General features: G+C 43.8%; 1 protein-coding gene across 7 annotated transcripts in view; it reads right to left on the reverse strand.

Moving 5' to 3' along the window:
- Window positions 1-658: 658 nt before the first annotated feature.
- APP (amyloid beta precursor protein) overlaps window positions 659-25,364 on the reverse strand; it is a 160,694-nt gene continuing 135,988 nt past the window's right edge. For 3 of the 7 annotated variants that reach the window (XM_014461935.2, XM_014461932.2, XM_014461930.2), the window contains 3 exons: window positions 14,086-14,186; window positions 10,617-10,763; window positions 659-1,904 (listed from right to left, as the gene is read on the reverse strand). In XM_014461935.2, coding sequence (XP_014317421.1) covers window positions 1,803-1,904; window positions 10,617-10,763; window positions 14,086-14,186 — 350 coding nt within the window. In that variant the 3' untranslated portion in view covers window positions 659-1,802. Of the gene's footprint in view, window positions 1,905-10,616; window positions 10,764-14,085; window positions 14,187-19,926; window positions 19,981-25,364 lie in introns of all 7 variants that reach the window. The other 4 variants (XM_014461929.2, XM_014461934.2, XM_014461931.2 and 1 more) reach the window with 2 other exon arrangements.

The following is a 25,364-nucleotide window of genomic DNA, read 5'->3' on the forward strand; positions in this document are numbered from 1 at the left end:
TCTCTGTGGCTCTATTTCCATGCTCTTTTGCATAGCTGATTACATTCAGCTTGAATTCTGCAGAGTAAGACAGTCACTTACTGGTATTTATCTTTTTATTTTTTGACATCTTTATGGGCTCAGAACACTCTGGTCCCTCTTGCATCTGCGCACTCTCCACCTCCACCTCCAACTACGGCATCAGGTGACGTCAGTAACAATAAGGCTCGTGATTGGAGGAAGCCTGTTTGACAAAGTGTGGGCAGCTACGCACCCACCAGCTCCCTCCTCGGCTGACTTCCGTGTAGAAGATGCCTCTGGATTTTCAGTCTAATGATTTTAGAAAAAAAATAGTCTTATACATGGACAAATACAGTATGTTATAAATACATACACATTCATGAAATGGGATCTTGTTAGAGCAGCCTGAACGGACTAAGACACGGACAAACTTGAGGACCAAGATATTGGCAGCAAAATGCTTTGGATCCAGTAAAATCCGAGTTAGGTGAATGAGGTATATGACTAGCACTGGGGATGCACACTGGCCCCAAATTTTCCATCTCAAACTTACAACTAAGACACAATAGGTGTGGATGCCCAATATTTGAGAACATTAGGCTTCTCACTCATCTTTAGGTGGTGGTTACCACGGAATCACTCACACCAGCACAATGGCGCTCCTCCAAGAATGTATTTATTTACATGAAAACACCGTTTTGTACAAATTGAAGACAAATCTTAAAGAAGGGGTTGTCCAGGCATGCCGTCCCCAGTCCCTGATTTTGCCCCTTCCCCTTTCCTCTTTTGGTATCACAGCTAGAATGTCCTAGACTGGTTAAAGGAAACAAACGAAATCTGCCTCTTTCCCCCCCGACCTAAAATAACTCTCGATATTGAACGTCCACCGTCATTCTTCAAAGAAAACTCTTGCCCAGGGTTATTTTATTTAATTTATTTATGGAATACAGTGTAGAAAGCTATCATGGTCATAAGCAATGACTGTACAATCATCCTGCAGAAATTTTTTTGGGGGAGAATTCTTGGTAATGAGACCCGCAGAGCACTCCTGCTCCCCCACCCCCACCCCCAAGAAAAGTGCTTACAAGGAACAGGGATTCTTTTCTTTATCAAAGATCCAAAGATACATGGACCAAGAAATTTTCAAATCTGAATGCCTAACGTGTGCACATAAAACAGGCACAAAGGAATCGACGGGTATCCTCGTAATTCCTATATCACAAATATAGCAGAAGCAGCAATCTGTACAGTAAAATGCAGTCATGGAAAAAAAAAAGGTCTCAAAATCATCTGGAATACTTAAAAACGTGTAACTTCAAAATGCATAGTGATCAGGAAAAGAATACTTAGGCAAAGAGAAGCAGCTACACTCCCACGTCCACATGAAGCATCCCTCATCGATTTCTTAAAGCGTATTTCAAGTAGGACTTAATTGGGTCACAAACCACAAGAATAATATACAACTGGCTAAGGGGCTACGCGATAAATAATCAGGAGAGTATCTAATCATGCATTAGTCTGATACGGCTAAAGTCTTTACAGTACACAAAACCCATTAAGAATGTGGTGGAGAGACCAAAAGGTAAAGAGAGAGAGAGAAGACATTACTGATCTGTGGATTAATTCAAGTTCAGGCATCTACTTGTGTTACAGCACAGCTGTCAAAAAGGTGGTCATGAGTAAAGAATAAAAATAAAATGGGAGGGTGTGTTGCTTTCCACAAGAGTCTGTAAATGAACACCGATGGGTGGTGAAGCAATGGTGTTTGCTGTCCCACGTCAGAGGCTGCTGCGGCGGCTGGTCTAGTTCTGCATCTGCTCGAAGAACTTGTACGTTGGGTTTTCATAGCCGTTCTGCTGCATCTTGGAGAGGTGGCGCTCCTCGGGGGTCACGGCGGCGTCAACCTGGAAAGCGAGTGCGAGGAAAAGTGAGTGAAAAGAAGCATCAACCTTGAAAGCGTGCGCATGGAGAAGCCCAGATGGCCAAGGACACCCTCTCTTTTCTTCTCTCTCTTCTGCACTTGGGCATCTGGAGCAGAACCCAGTGCCCACCAGTGACGCAGATGCTCCATCTAGCCACCAGGTGGCGCTTCAAACCTTGAAGTGTTCATTGCATTGGTTATTCCCTCAGCTCAACAGTAACTGGATACATCTAGTGTGGAAAATATATTTTTTTCCTTCTCTGTTGGCTCAATAAAAAACAAGAAAACCACGGTGGAAGGCTGCTTTCCTTGAAAGTGTGGTGGTAAACTAGGAAAACATCCAAGAGCATCGTGAAGAAATTCAGCAAAGGATACTGGGAGACACTCAAATCTAGACTGTGTATTTCTCTCATGTTTAATTGGTCCCCGTTTTAACCAAATTTAGTATGTGGAAGAGAGGTCTGAGAATTAATGTTAACTGAAATAACAATGCATGTACATCAAAGGGGTTCTTGTTTGGCAGAGACAGGAAAAATTGAACAAGGACACGCTGTTCTAGATTATAGATTACCTTTTTTTTTTTGAAGTGAGCACTAAGATAGTGTATAAGTATGTCCGGCTAAAGGTTTAAAAATAGATCCTCTGTTGATATGGTGCTTTATCTCTAAGATTGGCCGGCAATTGTAAACGTGTTGTGTCTGTCCCCCGGCACCCCCACTTTTCCCCAGGGTCACTGTCAGGACAGGGCTGGGGGGAAGCATGCCATGTACTCTGCACCCTGGACACGGTGTGTTCATCCCTATACTGGGGGAGTGCTGTTCAGGTGTCTAGTCTATTGGCTGTACCTCTCACAGTGCACAGAAGAGAGGAAGTACTGAACTCTTTGCTGAATGAATTGAAGCTTAGTTTTGTAATTCTTCTTACAATTTCTCTTCTGTGAAAGCATTGCAAGATGAACAAAAGCAACACAAATGTAATCAGAATGAAGAAGCAGCATGTTTTCCAAAGAAAAGTCAGGATGTAGTGTGCGGAAGATTTTTTTTTCTCAAAGGCACCTTTTTTATTCTGTACACGATGGAATTGGGGTCCCCACCTGATTCCCGGGAGAAGACGGCAGGCCTGTTCCTCCCTGCAGAGCGCGGCAAAGTGACACCCAGCTCCTCTGCGGGGTCCCCGCCGCAGACACAGCCAGTCTGGCCTGGTTTCGACCCCACACTGCTGTCCCATCACCACCCAATGAAGCAAAAAGCCCAGGGCACAGGTGTTGGCGTTAAGACACCATGTCTAGGGATGGAGCTCGATAGGACACTGTGACTAGACCACACTGTCTGATGAATGCTTTAGCCTAAAGACTGGTGCAGCCACGATGGAAAACAGTGTGGAGGCTCCTCAAGAAACTAAAAATAGAACTACCGCATGATCCAGCAGCTCCACTTCCGGGTATTTATCTGGAGGAAATGAATTCACAAAGCCAAAAAGATATATGCACCCCCATGTTCACGGCAGCATTTCAATATCAATAGCCAAGACATGAAAACAATGAAATGAATGAATAACAAAATGAGGCGCGTGCATGGGGACACACACACACACACACACACACACACACACACACACACAATTATTCAACCATGAAAAAGAAGGAAATCCTGCCACTTTCAGCAGCAGGGACGGCCCTTGAGGGCATTATGCTAATTGAAATAAGTCAGATTGAGAAAGACAAAAACCGGGTGATATTAATTATATGTGGAATCTAAAACAACCCCAAACTCAGATACAGAGCACAGTTTGGTGGTTGCCAGAGGCAGGAGGTTGGAAGTGGGTGAAATGGGTGAAGGATACAAATTTCCAGTTATAAAATAAGTCAGTCATGGGATGTAATGTACAGCACGGTGACTGTAGCTAACAACGGAATTGGACATTTGAAAGTTGCTGAGAGAGTAGCAAGAAAAAAACCTGTAACTACCCGTATACGAGGTGATGGATGTTGACTAAACTTATTGTGGCACTCACTCATTTCGCAATCTATACATGTATCAAGTCACCATGTTATGTACTAAAACCATTATGTTCTATGTCCATTAGGCCTCAGTAAAATTGAAAAAAAAATGTGTCAATATTCTCTGTCTTCCCCATGGTCTCAGTGTGACCCTCAGAGGACACTGTTCAAATGGATTCTCAGTGTCCCTGCCCTTGTGGGACTCAGCACAGATGTTTTCCCATCTGCAGCACCATGCTGTGCAAACTTGGGCATGTCTTTGCTCTGGGCCACCTCTGACCTAAAGTTTCAAAGAATGTTTAAAAAACACACACACCACCTTGACCTGCCCAGCGCTGCCACATCTCCAAGTGTAGAGAAAAGCATCACGCTGCTTGACTGCTGAAATGTACAGCTGCACGTCCCCCAGGAGCCACGCCAGCCCTCACACTGGCTGTCCCCAGGCGTCCGCACTCATCAAGAGCAGAGAGCCCCTGGCAGTGCAATAGTTTATGTCCCCTTCCGAGTGCAGGAACGCGTTAGAGCCCTGCCAGGAATGCCAGGCTGCGGGCCGCATGCAGTCCAGGCATCTAACTCGCCTGCCTTCTCATGCCTCTCTTCTACTTGCTAATCCTCTACCCGGTGGCCCAGAGGGCTGACCTCAGAGGGCCCGGAAGCCACAGGAGAGAGGATTATCCTTACAGAGTGGCACCCGAGGAGTGAGGAGTGTGGGTTGTGGCTTTTTCAACCCCCAACCCCTTGAAAGTGAAAAGGGAAATGCTGAGTCCCCATGTGCACGGATAAACCTACCACTAAAGGAGGAGCGTGGGGTGGGGGAGGGGGGAGCCTTCCTCTCCAGCAGGGCTCAGCGACCTGTCACTCATGGCTGAGTGACACTGTGCCGGCCCCCATGGAAGGCCAGCCCACTGCGGCCCTGAGCAGACAGGGCCTCTGCACCAGCACATTAGTATTAGGCCCCTTGCCTGGCCGGTGTGGCTCAGTGGTTGAGCATCGATTGACCTATAAGAGGTCACGGTTCGATTCCTGATCAGGACACATGCCTGGGTTGCAGGCTCAGTCCCCAGTAGGGGGCATGCAGGAGGCAGCCGATCAATGATTCTCATCATTGATGTTTTTACCCCTTTCTCCCTCTCCCTTTCTCTCTCTGAAATATATATATATTTAGAAAACACTAGGACCCTTAAAGCAGAGAAGGAGCGATAGAACAATGACATCTGGGACAGAAGCCCCATCTGCCCACTGGGCAGGGACAGCCATCGCGAGCTGAGATGACACCACACACTCTGAACATTCCCTCTGGCTCTCTGGTTAGGTGTAGCAGTGATATCTGGGTGGGGTGTGGGTCTTCCTGAGACCCCGGGGCCTGACGGCACCGAAGCGTGGCTTCAGCTGGCGGCACCCCGTGGAGGGCTGAGCCCAAGCAGCCCATCCGCCTTGTCCTCCAAGGCCTCGGGGAGACCTTCTGAGCACTCCCCTTCTCCTTTCTTCCTGAACTTGACTTTTTGGAGCCACTTGTCCCTTCACTGCATCCAGAGGGATCTGTACCGCAACCATCAGGCCTCGAGATAAATTCTACTCGGGTCCCTCAGTTTCTAGCTCTCCCGTGTCTCCAGGGTAGCAGGGTAGGTATCGTAAGCCAGGGACACCACTTTTAATTTTATTCTGGATAGCCCCCAGCAGGGGGAGCGTTGGTGGAGGTCCCTTTAATGCAGAGCACTGAGTGAGGCCTAAATCAGAATCCGGGTCCCCACAATTTTCCACCTCAGGTCATCCAGGCGGATAATGGAAGGAGGACGAGATCAACTAAAATGTACGGAATAACAACAGAGTGTAAGACCATGGAAGGAGCCAGTAAAATTAAAGCAAAGGAAAGAGCAGCCGAGTCTTGAGGCCTCTGTTTCTCTCTCCCAGTGACCTCCTGGAGTTGATTTCCTGTCCAACTGTGTACACGTTCCTTTTCTTAATTACAATCCCCTCTCTCGGGAAGCAGTTCGGTCATGTTTAATGCCTCCATGGAGCAGTTCTTCAGGCTCTGGAACCTGTGCTACACATTTCACCATCATTTTTGATGTTTTCCTTGGACCTTCCAATTTCTCTTCTGGCTGCTGGCTTCAAGAACGTGCGGACTCTGGGTCTACCCTCACTTTCCTTACATTTGCGTCCCATTTCACCTGACCACTCTGTCCAACTTCTCTACTAGTGGCTAAGTACCCCATCCTGGGTCAACTTCTTGCCAGGAAAAAGGACCCCTAAGGACATAGTATTTTTCTAGTGTTACCAGTTTGGTGGCACATTCATCAGAGAAAGTCATACACCATAACCCCACAAAAAGCTAAATAAGCTACTCTCTTCCTATTTAGATAATCCATGAGCTGACTGGGGTGTGAGGAGACGTTTGGTGTTCCAGTTATCAGATCCGTGAAAGGAAAATGTTTTCCACCCTGTAATCAAGAATTGATGCTCCCCTCCCCTAATTTTTAAAGAATTGAAATATATTTGACATAGGACATTATATAAATCTAAGCTGTTCACGTTAACTCGATACATGTACACGCTGCAATATGATTGCCATTGTGGTGATAATTAGTGCCTCTATCATCTTAGAGAACGATGTTTTCTTTTTAGTGGTTGGAATAATTAAATTCTACTCTTTGCAAATTTGATGATTACAATATTGTCTATATTCACTATACTGTGCATTAGATCTCCAGGGCTTTTTTTACTACTCCTTACAAATCTGTACCCTCCAACAATATCTGTCCTAGTGGTTCATAGGTCGATGCTCAACCACTGAGCCACGCCAGCTGGTCTGTCCCCGACCCCCACTAAAGGCAAGGTCTCCATTAGGAGGAGGAATGGAAAAAGCTACGATATATATTTTCAAGTATCCACCGTCAATGGATATCTGTGTAGAAAAGTCCCACCGCTGGCTAGTAAACAGAACCAGGGGTCAGTGGGCTTTGCAGGACCGATTCAAGCAGGAGTCACAGTGGATAATTCAGCTGGAGCCAGGCTCCGCAGCCACCAAGGAAAGGGGTCCGATGGGGAAGCAGTGTAACGGAGGGCCATGGTGTCACTGCTTGAGGCACAAACAAAGCACACTCCTCTCCTTGGGAGACCGTGGTTAATGGCTCACAGAATGACTCTCTGGCCTTATGGCTAAGCAAATCATTAAATCAATGTTTACTGCTTATCCGTTAACAACTAAAGCTAGCAACTGCTCATTTCCAGCTGGGAACAGCTCTATTAATAACAATACCAGGCTCGTTTCCATTTCCCATTTCCATCATCGTCTGTCGGAATCTTTCACTCTAAGAATGAGAGATGCCCTGGAGACCAAGGCCTTCGTCATGGTTTCTTCGTGTACCGATAGTGTGACGTACAATTGTACTGTCCCCACAGGCTCCAGCCAGTCCAACTGCAACTACTCATCTACTCATTTTTGTTCTTAGTGAAGGAGGATCAGTCACTAATGAAGCAGGTTACTCAGAGCTGGACATGAACGTGTTTCCGGGTACTCGAGTGTGAGAGCCTGCTGAGACGGACGGGGAGCGTTTGTAGGAGAATCACTTCCCTTGAGGGTAGACTCAATGGGCCAGGTGAGACAGCCGAGGTGCCCAGGCTGGGCTGCAGCTCTCTGCCCAAGTTCTACCACCCCAGCCAGCCTATAACCTTCTTAAGCGCGGGGATGGTGGACACACCTTGGATGAAGTTGTGGTCCAACACGGCTTTACACAGCTCAGCACGGAGCTTGACAAAGTGTTTCTTCAGAAACACAAAACGAGGTGGGATGTTCACTCTAGAGAGGTTTCCAGTTGCTCTCAAGAAGCTAGCAAGATGAATATCAAAAGAAGAGCTGCATAACTGCCCTCCCTATAACTTTGTTCCTTGAAGGATGCCTCTTGGCTTAAAAATTATTTCCTTTTTTTTTTTTTTAGAATCTGTGTTGAAGTGTCAACTTCTCTGATATTTCAAATCCAAGGAAACGTTCCTTGGGAACCAAAAGAAACATTTCACTTAGGCAGCTATCAAGTAGACTTAAGAAATACTTAAGATGATGATTCTATGTCTGACTCAGTCAGGAAAATTTAACACTCAGGTTCCCAGCCTCCTATCTGGAAAGCCTGTTTCCCTGGGTCTGGGGTAGGGCCAGGGGTGTGTCCTTTCAAATAAGTCCCTGGTCAGTCCCTGGAACAACCATGGCAAATAGCCTCTGCGCCAGCCCCCTCCTCTGCCCAGCATCCTTAGCTCTGATAAGGGCTGAACTGTACCCCCCAAACCCATACATTAAAGTCCTAACTCCCGGTACCTCACAATCTGATTATATTAGGGGTAGGGTCTTTAAAGAGATAATTAAGGTTAAATGAGATCATTAGGGTAAAACCTAGTCCAGTAATACTGGTGTCCTTACGAGAAGAGGAGGTCAGGGCGCAGACACACACAGAGGGAAGAGGTGAAGGTGGAGACGAACCATCTACAAAACCTGGATCTGGGATGTCAGCCTCCAGCTCGTGAGAAAGTAAGTTTCTGTTGTTGGAGCCCTCAGTCTGTGGCTTCACTATGGCAGCCCGAGCAAACCAATACAGCAGGTCCCCAAACCATGCTGTCTCCTTATAAAGTGGATGAGATGCCATAGAAACTTGACTTTTGTTTCTATCAATTAGCCTATTGGTAAAATTGGTTTTGTTATATGTCATTTACACTATCGATGCATTAAGAGAGGACTTACTGTATGTGGCCTCTGGCATCAAAGACAGAAGCTGCCTCTTGGATCGATTTATTAGGCCAAGGCAATTAAAACACAATTACATTAGGTCAATTTAAAAAGGCTTTTGAATTATTCAAGTATGAACAAACTTTTATTTGCCCAGACCTGGAATTAAAATGATAAACAAAACTGTTTTGAGTACAAAGTGAGATAAACCAATGCTAGTAATAATGTATCTTATACTGTTTCATAGGACACAAGCTCAGAAATCCTAAGAAAAGAGCAATACCCCAATTTGATGATGCCGTCACTGCTGATTTCAGGTGCTCTCCCTCTAGTTGCCAACCATTCAATTCTTTTGCATTTTGCTACCCGCTCCCCGGATTCATTCATTCATTCATTCATCTATCTGCTCTTTAGCACATCCGTACCCGTATGCACAGAGGAAATAAGACTCAAAACCAATTTTCATCAGTAGCTACTATAAACGAGTAGCCTGGAGATGTTAGGGGCTGAACACAGTGAGGTGTCTGGCTTTGCCACAAATTTAATATATTTAAACTGCTCCTGCTCCCCCATAATCAAGAATGGTTCGGAGCATGTTTCCTTGGGTTTGGTGAGAAATTTAACGCACTGGGATATATCTGGACATTTCTCTGAAGGAAAAGCCAATGGAGAGGAGGTGGGAAAATTCGTACTTTGACCTTGGCCCTACTTAGCTTGACATTGAGCAAACACTTCTGTCTGGGTCTCTTTTCTCATCTACAAAATGAGAAGCTCAGTTTGATTCATCACTGAGATCTCTTTCGGCTCTAAAAATCTGACACTTCTCAAGATGGATTAATTCGCTGTCTTGAATTGTTTTCTAAGAAATTATATGCACCATGAGTGTCCTTCCCCCCCCCCAACTGTATTTGAAAAGCATAAAAAGAACTTCTTTGTAAATTTTATTTCTCAATACTTTGTATCATGGGTTTCAGAAGTCATACTTGAATCTTGCAGCTTACTCCAATTTGTTGGTGTAACCCACTACCTCCTGTGCTGTGCACAGCATGTCAGTCACAGACTGGCCTGTGGGGAGAAACAGTCTCAAGGACATGACTGTGCAGTGACCGTGGCTGTCACTGGTGGGTCTTCTCTCCACCTCCTGTACATCTTCACTAAATGGCTCAAAACTAGGCTTTTTCAGGTGAAAGGGCAGGGCTGCAGGCTGAACATCTTGAATAACCATGTATGTTCTGCTCAGCTGTCTGGTATGACATGATTTAAAAAATGTACATATATTTTTATTGATTTCAGAGAGGAAGGGAGAGGGAGAGAGATAGAAACATCAATGAGAGAGAATCATTGATTGGCTGCCTCCTGCACGCCCCACACTAGGGATCGAGCCCGCAACTTGGGCATGTGCCCTGACTGGGAATCGAACCATGACCTCCTGGTTCACAGGTCGACACTCAACCACTGAGCCATGCCAGCTGGGCATTACATAATTTTTTCGCAAAACTTTAAAGGTAAGACTCTTTCATGAAAATTATTATTTACTATTACCTGGTTTTAGTTAGAGGTCAGACTATTTAAGAAACAAACAAAGAAGTCTGGGAATAAATGTGTTTAGATTTGGGGGGGAGGGGGAAGCAGTCTTGCACTTCCTTTATTCAATTTTAAGTTCTGCCACTTTTTTTCTTTCTTTTAATGTTGGAGATCATCACAATTTTTTGAGACAGGCGTTATGATTAATAGTTTGCTATTTCAATGCGAATGATGAGAAGTTGATGTAGCAGCACACAACCTCAATGCCTCAATAGTTCTTATTTCGGAATGAATAAAAACCAAAGCAAGAAAAGAGCTGCAACTTGAGAGCTCTATGCAGGGATATAGATTTTTTTTCAAAGAGAAATACTTGGACGATCCTTAGTCTAATGCCAAGCGAAAACATCCCCTTGCAGTCTCTAATTCCCACTTGCAAACACGCAGCCCCGTTTACTTACCTCCACCACACCATGATGGATGGATGTGTACTGTTTCTTCTTCAGCATCACCAAGGTGATGACAATCACTGTTGCTATGACAACACCGCCCACCATGAGTCCAATGATTGCTCCTTTGTTGGAACCCACATCTTCTGCAAAGAACACCTTGAAAAACAAATCAAGAAAAGGGGTTGTAACCGCACAAGACATTTTGATGAGGTATATGGACAGTTTTAGAATATTCACTATAGCTCATGCTGTAAGTTTGAATGGCTGGTCCCACCATTTCTTGGTGTGTGCTTGAAACAAAAAAAAATCACACATTGTGCTTAACTAAGAATGACATTTATAGTCTACAGAACGATGGACAACGGGTGGCTTTCCAGGTCTAGCAAGTCTACTTTCACCCCACCTGTCCCCAGAGAAGCAAAACACAAGACAAGGGACGCGGAAACCCTTTGGCAGGTGGAACATTCACTGAGAGGTGAGACAGCAGCTTGGCTCTATCAAAAGCCGAATAGTTATGAGTCATGATTATAAAAGGAGGTCAGCATTTTCCTAGTCACAGCAGGTTTAAACGGGGAGACCTGATGCATGACAACTACGCCTTAGGTGCTTTTCAAACCCGCAGATGCCCTAATTTCTCTAGCACAGAGATTTTCAACTGGTGTGCCAGGGCACACTGTGGGCCCCCCAAATTTTAAAACACACAGTACCTGATTAGCCAGGGGCACTGACCTCTTTCCCCTTAGATTGTCAAGGAAAAAAATGACAGCAGCCAATACAACAATAACTGTCTAGTGTGAAGGGTCAAATGATACCTGTTTTTTGGTCAGATCGGCAAAAAATATAACATATATTTTGGTGTGCCGCATAATTTTCATCGTTTATGTGCGCCATGAGATGAAAAAGGTTGAAAATCACCACTTTAGAGGAACATCAATATGCAGGAATAAGCATTCCCACACAAAGGAGTTAAACAGAAGAAAAAGGACACATTGTTACCCACTTTTAGCTGCGATATTTCAGTAGGACACTAATTAACCTTGTTTTAAAAGACAGTTATTTCAAAGGGAAGTAATATGCAAGAATTTTAATAGTCACAATAACTCATACTTTCTTACTACGTTGTCTCCAGGAACCCAACTAAAATTGTTGCTGTTTATTTGGATTAAATATAGAAAGAATTTGGAGGTCATTGTGAAGAAGAAATTTATTCAGTATGATAAACTTATTGTACTACACTCCTTCCTACTGTTTATAAAGCAGGCCATTCTTTCTCAAATTTAACTACTTGAATGGAATTTTAAGAACAAACTGCAACTTGTATCATCTTGTTGCATGATGATCTCATGCCAGGTCATTAGCCGAACGACCACTAAACATATTTCACATTTGTTATAAAATTTAATGAAAATAGTTCCCTACATATTGTTTTCATTTCATCTCAAGGGCAGTAAAATGACCGATTTTCGTAATGAAAACCAACAGTCTAGCAATCTAAAGAGGCAAGATAATATACAGCCAATTTCTATGAGTTTTACTCATGGTCTATTTGCAACAAAATTAGCAGCTGCTCATAAATATTCCACCTTCCTCAAGAATTTGCTTGCTCAACATTATTGATAAAAAGCAAATCATTAATTAGCTAGTGATACAAGCATGAAGTCATCAGGAATAAAGGCATGTCTGGACATCTTCCTGCGTCTTTAAGAAAATACTGTAATTTTGTAATATTCATCGCACTAATTACAGTGCATTATCTTATCAAGGAGCTCAGTAGAGGGAGCTGATTCTCCTAATTGCCGCCGCCGCCATTCGTCTCTGTCACATTATAGGAGTCAGAGTCGGTGTAATTGCAGAGACCGACTTTTATGACACGGGCACCAGAAAAGGCAAGTCCGCACATTAATCTCCAGCTCTGAGCCCCACCGGCTCCAACTCTTCAGCAGCTCCCCCAGTTTTTCTTTTAACCTCTTTAGCATCAGCCAGATGAAGAATGCCCCCGATTCTAGAATAACTATACTGATTAACTTGCCAATGAAAACCACGCTCCAAAAAGCTAAATGTCCTTTTACCGCCCCCCCCTGCCCCCAAATTATGGGAGTTAAAATGCAAATCTGAATCTCAAGTCAGTTTCTGATGTGTTCCAATTATTTAGAGTGAAAAGTCGAGGCATAAACAATACATTAAAGGCATTTCTTTGGGAGTTTAATAGTTGGATTTATAAATTTTATTCGTGAATATTGGAAAGAGATTTCCACTTGGGGAAAAAAACACCAAAAAAATTAAAAAACCACACACATCAACTAAAACAAAAATAAGTGCCTGAGATGAGAACTTCTGATATCATTATTGTTATGATAATTTTATTATCATTTCTTGTTCACCACTGAATGTGTAATGAAATTGTCTCCTTTATTAATTTAACCCCCCTACTATGCTTACTGATAAGATGAAAGGAAAGCTAGCATAATGCAGGATTTATCTGAAGCTTTTCGTAAGGGATTCTACATGACTAGAGCTGCCTGCCAAGGAAAAGGCTGCTTTTTGATTTACTCTAATTCTAATATTCGGGGGGTGGAGGGGTGATTTTAGTCTGAAAAGGAAGCTGCGGTTTTTCCTTTTCCAGTCTGTAACCAACAGCACCCCTGGGAACAGTCTGCAGTCGGCTCACCTCCACAGAGACACCAAGATCCGACCCCAAATCCTACACCTGCAGGAGAACTTAGAACAGCAGTTCTCAACCTGTGGGTCGAGACCCCTTCACAGGGGTCGCCTAAGACCATCGGAAAACACATATATAATTATATAATCACATATTGTTTTTGTGATTAATCACTATGCTTTAATTATGTTCAATTTGTAACAATGCAAATACATCCTGCATATCAGATATTTACATTACGATTCATAACAGTAGCAACATTACAGTTATGAAGTAGCAATGAAAATAATTTTATGGTTGAGGGTCACCACAACATGAGGAACTGTATTAAAGGGTTGCGGCATTAGGAAGGTTGAGAACCGCTGACTTAGAACGAGGGAGTTGGGAGCAACGAAGAAGCAAAATAGAGACAGTCGAACAAACAGGCACTTAGGTGAGCGAACAGCCAGAATAAAAAGTGTTGCTGATGCCAAGCAGTGTTTACACGTGTTTGAGATTTTGATGCTTCAAATCAATCTATTATAAACCTATTTTCTTAAAAAAAACAACAAACCCACCAGAATGCGAGTTGATTAGAGTGGCTGCTATAGTAGACATGAATTCTACCTTAAGCCCGGCATGCGCTTAGCTGCCTTCAGACACAAAGAAAGAACTACCGCATAAAGAACCTCTCTCTCTTTTCTTCACGTATTTGTGACGATCCTAGAAGCAGAAGTTTTGCTGGTGTTTTTAATCTTTTTCTTAACTGGATCGATGAACAAGAGCTGATATGTCATTTGGCGAGACAGAGGGGAGGAAGAGGCCAATTATTCTACGCACCAGTTTTTGATGATGAACTTCGTATCCCGAGTCGTGGCGGAACTCCGTGTCCATCTTCACCTCAGAGATCTCTTCCGTCTTGATATTGGTCAGCCCCGAACCTGCATGGCACCATAAGCGTTACACCGTAATTAAAGCACGCAGACAGCCCATTCATTTTCTCTATGAACAGTAACGCTACCACACGGAGGCCACCGGAAACCCTTTCTAGGCCCGAAGTTGGATGAAATGAATGACTTTTTTTTCAAGAAAAATGGCACCCTATATATACATCCTTAACCACCACCTATTTTAAACAAAACAATTTTTTTAAAGATTAAAGAAATCTGAAGTTAAAGCTTTTACTACCTTTAAGCAGATATTATATATTTTTTAAATGGGGAAAAACAGAGCTAAACGCTAGCTGGGGGGTTGCAAGGTTTGTTCCTAGAATACGCTGGCTTGTTTTAGGGGCTTATCGGTTGGCGTATTGCATGTCTTTTTTACATGTGCCCACAGTCCTTCAGAAAAAAATAATAAAAGCCTTTAAAAATGAACGTTAATTACCTGGTAGAACAAAACTGCTACTTTGAGGCTTTGTTCCGCTACCAATAAATTATGTCCCTGTATCTATGCAGTGAGGCCTTGTAAAAATCTTATCATTTATTTAGTTAAGTGATTTAGTTAGCGATACAGAGTGTAATTGGCTCACGGGCTGAATAAAGAGCTGCCGTACATAATCTTTGAAAATGCTCCTTTGCGACTGACTTCCTTCTCTACAAATTGCTATGACTCTTCCACCGATGATCACAATGTATTTCACTTTTCAAATAATAATAATTCGAAGCTTAAAAACAAAAATGCAGTCATTTTTTAAAACAAAAAGAGGCAAGTACAAAGCATGAGCTTCTACACTGTAGTATTTCAATATCCAAAGTCAGGATTTTAGGATGAGAAGGGCTTTTAAAATCATGTCCCCTCGGGTGTTCCCAGCCCAGGGCTAACTCCCAGCTCCCACCTGAACAGAGGGCGAATATATCGGTTTGCTTCCGTTTTCAGACAGAACGGCCTTTCTTACATGACCCCCAAATCTGTTTGTTGTAAGTTCTTTGTTCAGCACATGACAAGCCCAACCCTGCCTTCTGCATTACAGCCTTGAACAGATCAGAGATGCCCATGGAGAGCCAATGGGTCCTGCTGATTCTCCTCTTACTTGGGCTACACATTCCCGGTTCCTTCAGCTCCCCTGGGACCTAGGCTCTTGCTCCGAGTTTAGTTTCTCTTACCACCTTGTCTAAAAGGCCTGTGAAACTCGTCACACACCTCGCTGGAACAGAAAAGTACAGTGTCCCAGCATCTGACGCTCTGGCCTAGCAGCACAGCCGATGAAGGCACACAGGATAACTAACTGGACAAGACCTCTCGAACCCACGCGGGTTATGACCAATCACCACCCATTTCTTGTCCAGTTGCTCACAGTTTCCATTTAACAGGCTGTCCGAACAGACTCAAGATCGATCTCAATCTACAGCCGGCTTGTAGATGGTAACGCTCCCGTCTTTCCCTTCTGCTTGTCGGAACTACATTTTCTTATTCCTACCTTCCCAGGTCTTCTCCTGCTCCCCAGAGTCCACAAGGATCATGGAGAACAGCTCTGTGAATTCACGTTCAGGTTCTCTTAGCCTGCAATTTGTCTGGGTCATAATGATTTGAACTTGGGTGGAGATGGGCGACAGTGTTAAAATAGATCCAAAAATCTGGCGGCACTCCTCTCTTTCACTTGCTTCTAATGAATAAAATATGGCGACAGTGATGGTGGGCGACTTCTGAGGCTAGGTCGTAAAAGACATTGCAGCTTCCTTTTTATTCTTTCTCTTGGTCTGGGGAAAGCCAGCCACCATGTTGTGAGGACATGCAAGCAGCCCTATAAAAAGGTTCACCTGGTGGGGTACTGTGGTCTCCTGTCCATAGTCATGTGGGGGAGCTATCCTGGAAATAGACCCCCCAGTCCCAGTCACGCCTCAGTCCTCAGATGACTGAAGTGCTGGCTGACGTCACCCATGCAACCCCATGAGAGACCCTGAGCCAGAAGCACCAGTTGAATCCTGCTTAATATCCTGAGCATTACAGGAATTGTAAGAAACTCAATGCTTGTTGTTTTAAGTGGCTAAGTCATGGGGCTATTTGTTACACAGCAGTAGATAACTAATACAAGGGACTAGTGGCTCTCTATTCTTATTTATTTTCTTGCTTTAAAATTATTAGCACTTTCTCCTAAGTTTCACCTCATTTGGCCTTAATATTTCTGATACTAATTTTTATTGGGTTGTGACACTAACACTTTCATTCTTACTGGCTGTATATTTTTATTTTTCCACAAGCACTTTTAAATCTGAGATCTTTGTAGAACCACAGGAATTTCTTTACACCTCATCCTTTTTTTTCTGTCACGAGGGTATAGCAATTAAATAGTTAATACTATACTTCTGAGATTTTTAGAAAAGTCTTTTGAATGGTTTTTTTCTTTTAGATCTGTGAGACCAAATAAATCACGTCAAAAATAAGTAAAAAAAAATGTGCTCCTCACTCAAAAATTTAAAAGCCCACATTATTTCTCAAAGGATACCAAGAATACTTTTGATTGTAAAAAAAAATTCAATTTCATGTATCAAGTCAGAACAACAGATAATTATAGCTCAACAGTTTAAGAGAGTTTCAGCCCAAAGAGCTCTTGCTAGTTCATTTTTGCACAGCATTTATAATATCATCATTCAGTGAAAAGACTTTCTGTACATCAAGCAAATCTCACTAAGAGGGGAGAAAAGTTAATAAGCTTGCACATAGGAAATATCAATGACAATACGTTGACACCGCGTGTAATCAAACATGATGGGCAGAGTTCAATCAATCGCAGGGGCTCTGTTTACAGGCTCATCAGATGCAGCGTCTGGGGTGTGCTGATGGCATTTTACGCCCTGGTGTGCCTCCAGTTTCCTAAGTCCTGGCCAGTGAGGAGAGTCTGTGTGCATTTGAGGGACAAGAGAGACACAGCCCTCATGACGCCTCTCACGTGGTGTGGGTCAAGGACCTGGTCCCTTTTATTAGGACCGGAGAAGGGTGGTAATAAATTACAGTGGAAAGGCTCTCTTTCCGCCCCTGTGAAGAGGCTGCTAATGTATTTTTCTTCTTTATTCTGGTCAAATGGTGTAATTTGTCCTCCGGAGTCTATTTTTTGCTGGAAATAAGCCACAGGGAGTAGCTGTAATGGCCACTAGGCTCAAAAATCACCACTGTGCTCACTACCTGACTCTACATGCCAGTCACAGTGCCCTGGTGGTTCAGATGTGAAAGTCAAGGAGAAGTCATTTTCCTCAGCTGTGATTCTACAAAAACCCTTTACTACTTGTTTCAGAGTGATAACAGTGACTACTCAAACACAATGGCATGATATGACAATCCCGGGCGAGGATTTCTAAGTTTGGAAAATCTAAAGATATAATTGGGCGCCTTAGACTCAAGCATGTAGTCTTATCAAGTGTGGTGATGGAAGAACCAAAACTAATGCTACAAAACATGGGGAGAAATTGGTCCAAACGCTCAACAGACTCACTACAAGTATAAAACTATAGCACACCTATGTCGTTATGCATATCCAGCAAATACCACTATTCATAAGCATGCCTTCACTAGAATCTTCCTCACTTCTCTTGGCATCCTTTCCAACCCATGACCTTCTTCTATTGGGGGAACCCAAGCCTTACGTTGTATAAGAAAGGCAGCTTGGCCTAGGCTGTGCCCTCCTCTGCATAGAATTACTCCCCTCTTCTTTGCCAATGGACGTGCCTCAGATTGTTCAAACCCTTCTCAGAGCTCATCTCCAGCAACTGCCTGGTGAGCACACCCTTTGTTAGTGCCCCATCTGCTCACATCACCGACATCCTGGCTCACACTGTATGTTCTGTATATCCTTGCCTTTCTAACTCCATCTCATCTTTCTGAATACACAAATTGTGTGTATCTCTTCAATTTCATTCTGAGCAGGGAACTCATTTAATTTCCTTTGACCCTCCACGGCAGTGAGGGCATCGATCTTTGTGAAATATCAAAATGAACTATTGCTCTTGTTACAACAAAGACTTTACATAGACCTTCTTTCCATCTATACATTACTTCTAATTATTCTCTAGCTCTTCCCTAAAAGCAGAATGTTTTTGTTTGACAATCTATGGAAAAGTCTTAAAAGTCTTATTCATGTCAGATTTTTTTGTTTTTTAAGAAAAGAAAAATAATTTGACTTTGGTGGTATTGCCCCTTCTTGGATATTTCAATAGGAACATATTGGCCCAGCATGCCCAATGTAAGATCTATATAAATTTTAATTCACATTTTAATGTTTGTAGATGAAAAGCATCTCTTCCTTTAAAAATAAAGCAGGAAATGCCATGAAAAAAAGGCCCGAGGCAAATGACCAACCCGGGCTGGTCTCGGTTGCGGTTAGAATGAAACTGACCCTCCGCCTTGGGCCCCACCCATAGGCTGAACATGATGGAGTGTTGACTGCTGGCTCCCTGACATTCACTAGTGTGGCACCTGCAATAAGGAAGACATGAAGGGAGCCGAAGCTGTGTCTGACTTACTCTAATTCAAGTTCCTCTGAGAAGCCCTGCAGACGGAGATTCATAAAATCAATGAGATTAGCTGTCAAGATGTCACTCCACTGTCCCTGCTGCCCTGTGCATCACAGTGCAGAGGCATGAAAGACGCCACAAGTCAGACTCTCAGCCCTCAATGACTGTGGTGGAGACAGAAGTGGCCCGAGCCTACGAGAGGGGCAGGCTCCTGGCCCCATGGCTGACTATATCTGAACCTGGGGCCTCTGTGTGTTAACATCTTCAATGAGGTTCATTTCCTGTGCTGTGATTATGCACAGGGACATTCTGAGGCTAAAGAACAAAAGAAACACGCAAAGGTGTGCATTGTTAGTAGTCAACTCTCCGCAGGACACACAGGGTTGTCAGTTCAGTCACTTCTCTCCTCTCTCTGAGGCTTTGACAACACTGCCTGTGCTCAGTTGGGGGAGGTTGAGGGCGGCGTGAACATCAGGCATGCGTGCTCCTGTGGTGGTGTGACATGATTCTTAAAACTAAGTTTGAGGCACAGACATAGACTAAATACAGAGCAAAGAGTGAAAAACCGTTTCTGCTTAGTGCTTGGGAAACGGTAAGAAAGAAGTGTCCATTTTTGGTGTGAATGGGAATGTTAAGGAGTACTAGAAATAAAGGGCTTGTCTGTAAACTTATGCATGTACAGCCCTTGTGCCATTTAGCCACTCCCTGAGAATATCTCAATACAACCCACAAAAGAGGCAACGCAAACCTTTCCGGGTTATGGAGATAACTCCAATTCGGATCTTTTTAGAAAGTCAGGTCTCCCTGAGGAACTGGTTGGAGTCTGATCCCAGTTCAGCTGGCAAAGACTCATCCCGATTCCCAATAGGAAAGCCTGACATGTTCATTGCAGCAACCTACTCGCCACCAGACAGGGCCTGCATCTGCGTGGGTTCCATCCCTGAGGACTGACAGGTTCTACAGAATCCTCTCCCTTTAAAAAAGCTTTAGAAAAAGTTGGAAGGCCTCTCTTCTTGTTGGAAAAGGAAAGCTCAGAAAGAAAGAAAGAAAAAACCCATAAGAAATGAAGCGTTAAGGAAAAGCAAAGGGGAATTTAAAAAAGTTCGGTTTCCACGTTGTTTCAAACCCGACTTCTCAACATCAGCATTTTCGAGGCCAATAACGAGGAAAGGGGACGGCGTCTGCTCAAGCTCAAGCGAAAGATGCTGAGGGGCAGGGGGGCCCCGGGCTGTACCTGGTCGAGTGGTCAGTCCTCGGTCGGCAGCAGGGCGGGCGTCAACAGGCTCGACTGGGCACAGGAAGCAAGATACACGGAAAGCAAACGAGACAAATCAAGATGGTAAGTCGAGGCTCCTGAACACAGAGCAGGGAAAAGCATGTGCAATACACAAGTTATAAAAAAAGGAGCGGTTGGCAGAGAACCACAGTGAGTTAATCCTGAACATCAGGAGCAGGAGGGGGAACCACTTCCAAAGGCTTCGTTTTCTCACAAAAGCACTCACCAGGACGCGCAGAACATCAAAGAGAAGCTGGAGGAGGAGGGGTGTAGGCTTTCCTCTCAGAGAGTTCACAGCTAGTTTCTTGTGTGTGTGTGTGTGTGTGTGTGTGTGTGTGTGTGTGTTTAATGAGAAATAAAATATAGTGGAAAATCTTAAAGCTATCTCCTTTTACCACCGCCCAATCTTATCTTATTTTACAGTTAATTAACTACAAAGGACTCCGTCCAATCTCCAGGGGAAATGCAAATATGAACTTATCGGGAGAGAAAGGGTTCCCCACATCACCTGCCATGGAGTGAATCAAATTTGTTCCCGGTGTGAGGGTAAGAGAGATAAACCAGGAAGTAAGCCAGCCTGCCTCTGTCTCTGCCTCTCTTTGTAAAAGCCGGTTTCCACGGAAGAGATGACGTGCAGTTGACATGTGTGAAATGCGGGTACTTCCTCCCGCGTTTGCTGGCTTGCACAACTCCCCCTGTGCGAGAGCTCTGCCAAAGGAAACAGTGCCGGCGGCACAAGAGTGCCCACCATTGTTGGCCGCTGCCTGCTCTTTCCCAAGTGCTTCTGATTCTCAGAAATGTGAACGTGAACTTAAACACGGGTCTTCGGAGAAAACAGGCAAGGGAGAGAAACAAAGCTTTCAGGATTAATAAATGGAGAAGGGGCAAATGAAGCCGAGAGAGGGAAGTGAGGCCTGGGAAATAGAAGGGTGGGAAGGTAAGGTGGGGCGACGAGGTGTGCTCCATGGATCAGCAGTTTCAAGAAGATCATACGGCCGCCCAGCTGTGTGGCTCAGTGGTTGAGCATCGACCTATAAACCAGGAGGTCAAGGTTTGATTCCCGGTCAGGGCACATGCCTAGGTCGCAGGCTCGATCCCCAGTAGGGGGCATGCAGGAGGCAGCCTATCAATGATTCTCTCTCTTCATTGATGTTGTTATGCCTCTCTCCCTCTCCCTCTTTGAAATAAATAAAAATATATATTAAAAAAATAAGACCATCAGCTTACTGATGGGCACATCCAGGCATGCAAGGAGGGATTATAAACGCAAATCGATTTTGAATGTCACACGTTGTCAGGAACAGCGAGGGGAAAGAAAGTGACAGCATGCCAAGTCTTCAAAATATAAGAAAATCGTGTTTCTGAGGATACTAAGACGTTTGGACAATCCAAAGAGAAATGTGGTTTGGTGCTTTCTCCTGCCAACAGTGGCATGGCAGGGGAGAAAGGACCATGGGCGTGATTTGGGGCAAATGGCCACTTCCGTGGCTGTTTCTTCATACGTAAAATATAAATAATAACATCTGCACTTTCTAATTGCAGTGAGAAAAAAAAATTAAAACCTGCTTTGGACACTCGCCAATACTATAACACCACATTCATTAAATACCCGATTTATGAAATATTCTGTAACAGTTATTGCGGTGAGGACGACTCCTCTCTAGCGCTTCATTCGCGTATCAGATGAAGACGTACTTCCTGCTGCAACTCACAAATACACCTGAGCGATATAGTTTCTCTGTAAGTTCATCTTTCCCCTCATCTGCAAGCACGGAGCATTGGGGATTTTATTACTCCTCGTAAAATGGAGTTAACGGAATGATTATTGTACTTTCTGAGTGTCCTCACAAGGGCCCCAGGTGGTGCTTCAGGGGAAGGCAAGAAGGTACAAGTGCCCACTTGCAGAGCCAAGAAGGAACTGAGGGGTGAGCACACAGCTCAGGGGCTCGGGGGGCAAGTCTGGGGCTGAAACGCAGCCCGAGCAGCTGGCCCAGGCTCAGGGTCCCCTTGAATGCCACCACTTATTTTCTCTGTGCTCCTCGGCAAGCCACGTTCTCCCTGATCCTCTGTTTGTCTCAAGTTAAATGTGCAGACATGCGAAAGCTTTATCAACGACCAAGCACCATTCCACCATCACTTAAGGGAATACTGACAAGTATCAAGTGTGCATAGAGAAACGTCCAAAAGGTGTAACCACAAAAACATTCATCAGTTATTTCTGGGTGAGGAGACCGTTCCTGTAAACTTTTCTGCCCCCCCCCTTTTTTTAATGTATAGGGCAGTGATGGCGAACCTATGACACGCGTGTCAGAGGTAACATGCGAACTCATTTTTTTGGTTGATTTTTCTTTGTTAAATGGCATTTAAATATATAAAATAAATATCAAAAATATAAGTCTTTGTTTTACTATGGTTGCAAATATCAAAAAATTTCTATCTGTGACACGGCACCAGAGTTAAGTTAGGGTTTTTCAAAATGCTGACACGCCGAGCTCAAAAGGTTCGCCATCACTGGTATAGGGTATTATTTGAAAACAGTAATAAAAACTTTTCTCTTTTTTTAGGAAGATAAAACAATAATAGTTTTAGTGACTTAATCCCTAGCCTGCTTTCACAGTCTGAGACTGATTCAGTATGAATTAATATTGAAAAAATAAGTAACTCTTGTGTTCAGTGAGCAGACATCAAGACATTTTTAAAAAGGCAATTATGGCATCATCGGGAAAAAACAACGCACAGAGACAAGACAGAGTACTGCATTACTTTCCAATCTACTACAAACACTCTCTAGTTTTTCAAATGGACTATTGCTCGTTAAGCTGGAAGGTGATATCAATAGAGTGAGTGTTCAAAACATTTTACATGGGCTGACCAGTCAATTAAAAACAAGAAACAGATCACCTTAAAGAGTTTAACGAAAACGTGAGCAGAAATGTGTAATTTCTCTGCCTTCAGCCACTTAGAATCAGAGCCTTCCCTCCAAGAGGAGAGACACAGAATGATTGAAATTCTGGGCCTTTTGAGTTTGTTAGTTCTGGTGTTGCTCGTAATAGACCAATTCTAAGCTAAATGCTGCCTCGCACACCTCCCCACTCGGCCCAAGGTGATGCAGGAATCAGGAGGAAAGCCATTTTACACAAAGAGAGGCCTGAGGAGGACCGGCTCTCGGGCTTAATGAAAGCCTTTATTAAATCTCGGTTTCACTGCTGACGGTGATGTGCTCGTTGCTTTTTTTATGGCCGAGGAAAAGCAGAGCAGAGGGAACGTCACTTTGCGATTATATACATGCAATCTTACAAGACCTGCTGTGCCTCCTTGAGCACACTGGGGTCTTTTATGGATGTGTTACAGATAAAGAAGCCGACTGCTGGCCACAGGGGCCTGCTGGTGGCCACTGCAACCCACACTGATCTTCCTGGCTGGCCAGCTCAGGCAATCTTGAGAAAGAACAAACTCAGGTGCTATTAACACAAACGCATTTAGCCAGATGACTTCACGATCCACGAGAAAATAGTAGTATAAACACCAGCTTCACTTCAGGTTAGCCAGTTCCGTTGTGTGGACTGGAAAAAACACACACTAAAAATCTCTTCAGGCAAATCGCAGCTGGTCAAAGAGCCTGAGATATTGGAAAGCTGGGTTTGTGATATGCTTATTTTTTTTCTTCAATGTAAATTAAAAGAATGCCCGGGTGTCTGACCCTTTCTCTGGACTTCATTGATTGTTCTTAGGAAAAACAGTACATTTTTGGGAAGCGTTTGAAGTGATGATGATAAGGATTGCATGAACAATGGAAGGAAATCCTTTGAGAATTCTAGGTATTTTCAATAGCCCCGTGTGTAAGCACATGTCTGTAAGATTAACAGGAAACAGGGCTCCGGAAAGAGGGAGGAAAGGGCGATGAGACAGAAAGGGTAAGATTTTAGGCCTGGATCATACTCATTAATTTTAAGGATATACTGTTTGGGCCCATAGAGTGATTATCCTTGATACAAGCTGGTAAAACCTCTCTAGTAAGATCCTGGTTCTATTTGAAGAAAAGAAAAAAAGAGAGAGAGAGATAAAAAAGCTACTGTTAAACATGTATTATGTCCCAAGCACTTTGCTAAGAACTTTACCTGCCATCTCATTTAATGCTCACACCCTAACTTTAGTTAGGATTTCTACTTTTTTTTTTTTTTTTTTTTTTTTTTTTACAGACTAGGAAACAGCAGGAGAGGCTCTGTAACTTGCCCACAACACACAGCAGAGCTGGAATTTAAACTCTGACCCACTTCATTCAGAAGTGAGGGTTGGGGGCGGCGAGCACCATCCTGTGGTGCGGATGGTGGGGGATGCAGAGGTGGTTTTGGTTGTCACTAGACTGGAGGAGGGTCGGCACTGCTCGCTTTTAGTAGATGGGGACTGAGGATGCTAGGTGCCGGGCACAGGGCAATGCCACGAATAAATTGTCCCGCAACTTGTACAATTTCTTATATTCCTGATTTTGTGAGTCCAGACTTCACTCAGTTTTATAAACAAGCACAAAGCATTTTTGCACAGTTCTTACTGTAACCTGGGTATTCCAGGAGCTCACCACTGGGTAAAATGAGGGGAGACTGTTTTATTTAGAGCTTTCCCCAGAGTTACTCACTATTTGAGAAAAATCACATCAGTGCTGCTCGCTGAACCGGAGTCATGCAATCAGCCCGGAAGCAGTCTGCATGGAGGCCAGACACCTGCCCGTGCCATTTTCATCTAGAAGTCCAGGCTGAACACTTACATGTGGAAACACTTATTATAAATTAGACCCCTCATAGTGATTTTCCTCCTAAATGTTGTTAATCCATTTTATTTTGAGATTCATCATTAAGAAGGCTTTTTGAAATGTTATAAAAAAAGGGTGTTGTAGCCGGAACCGGTTTGGCTCGGTGGATAGAGCGTCGGCCTGCGGACTGAAGGGTCCCGGATTCGGTTCCGGTCAAGGGCATGTGCCTGGGTTGCGGGCACATCCCCAGTGGGGGATGTGCGGGAGGCGGCTGATCGGTGTTTCTCTCTCATCGATGTTTCTGGCTCTCTATCTCTCTCCCTTCCTCTCTGTAAAAAATCAATAAAATATATTTAAAAAAAAAAAAAAGGGTGTTGTATCTGAAAACAGTGAGAACCAGAACTCAAGCTCTGAGATCTTAAATATTATTGTCTCCAATACTTTTATCTGAGCTTTTCTTGTTTATCAACAACAGATCTTTATTTAACAACAATATCAGCTCTTTGGATGAAGCCTAGGCAATTCAAAAACTCTATCTGGCTCAAGAATCCAGAAGCACTTGGTGATACCCAAGGGCCTGGTGTGTGTGTGTGTTCTCTCCCAGGACCAAAGCTACAATGTGTGTGCTATTAGGAATCTGAGCCCAATG

The sequence above is a fragment of the Myotis lucifugus genome, unplaced genomic scaffold, assembly GCF_000147115.1.
Source record: "Myotis lucifugus unplaced genomic scaffold, Myoluc2.0 scaffold_163, whole genome shotgun sequence".
In the NCBI taxonomy this organism is placed as follows: Eukaryota; Metazoa; Chordata; class Mammalia; order Chiroptera; family Vespertilionidae; genus Myotis; species Myotis lucifugus.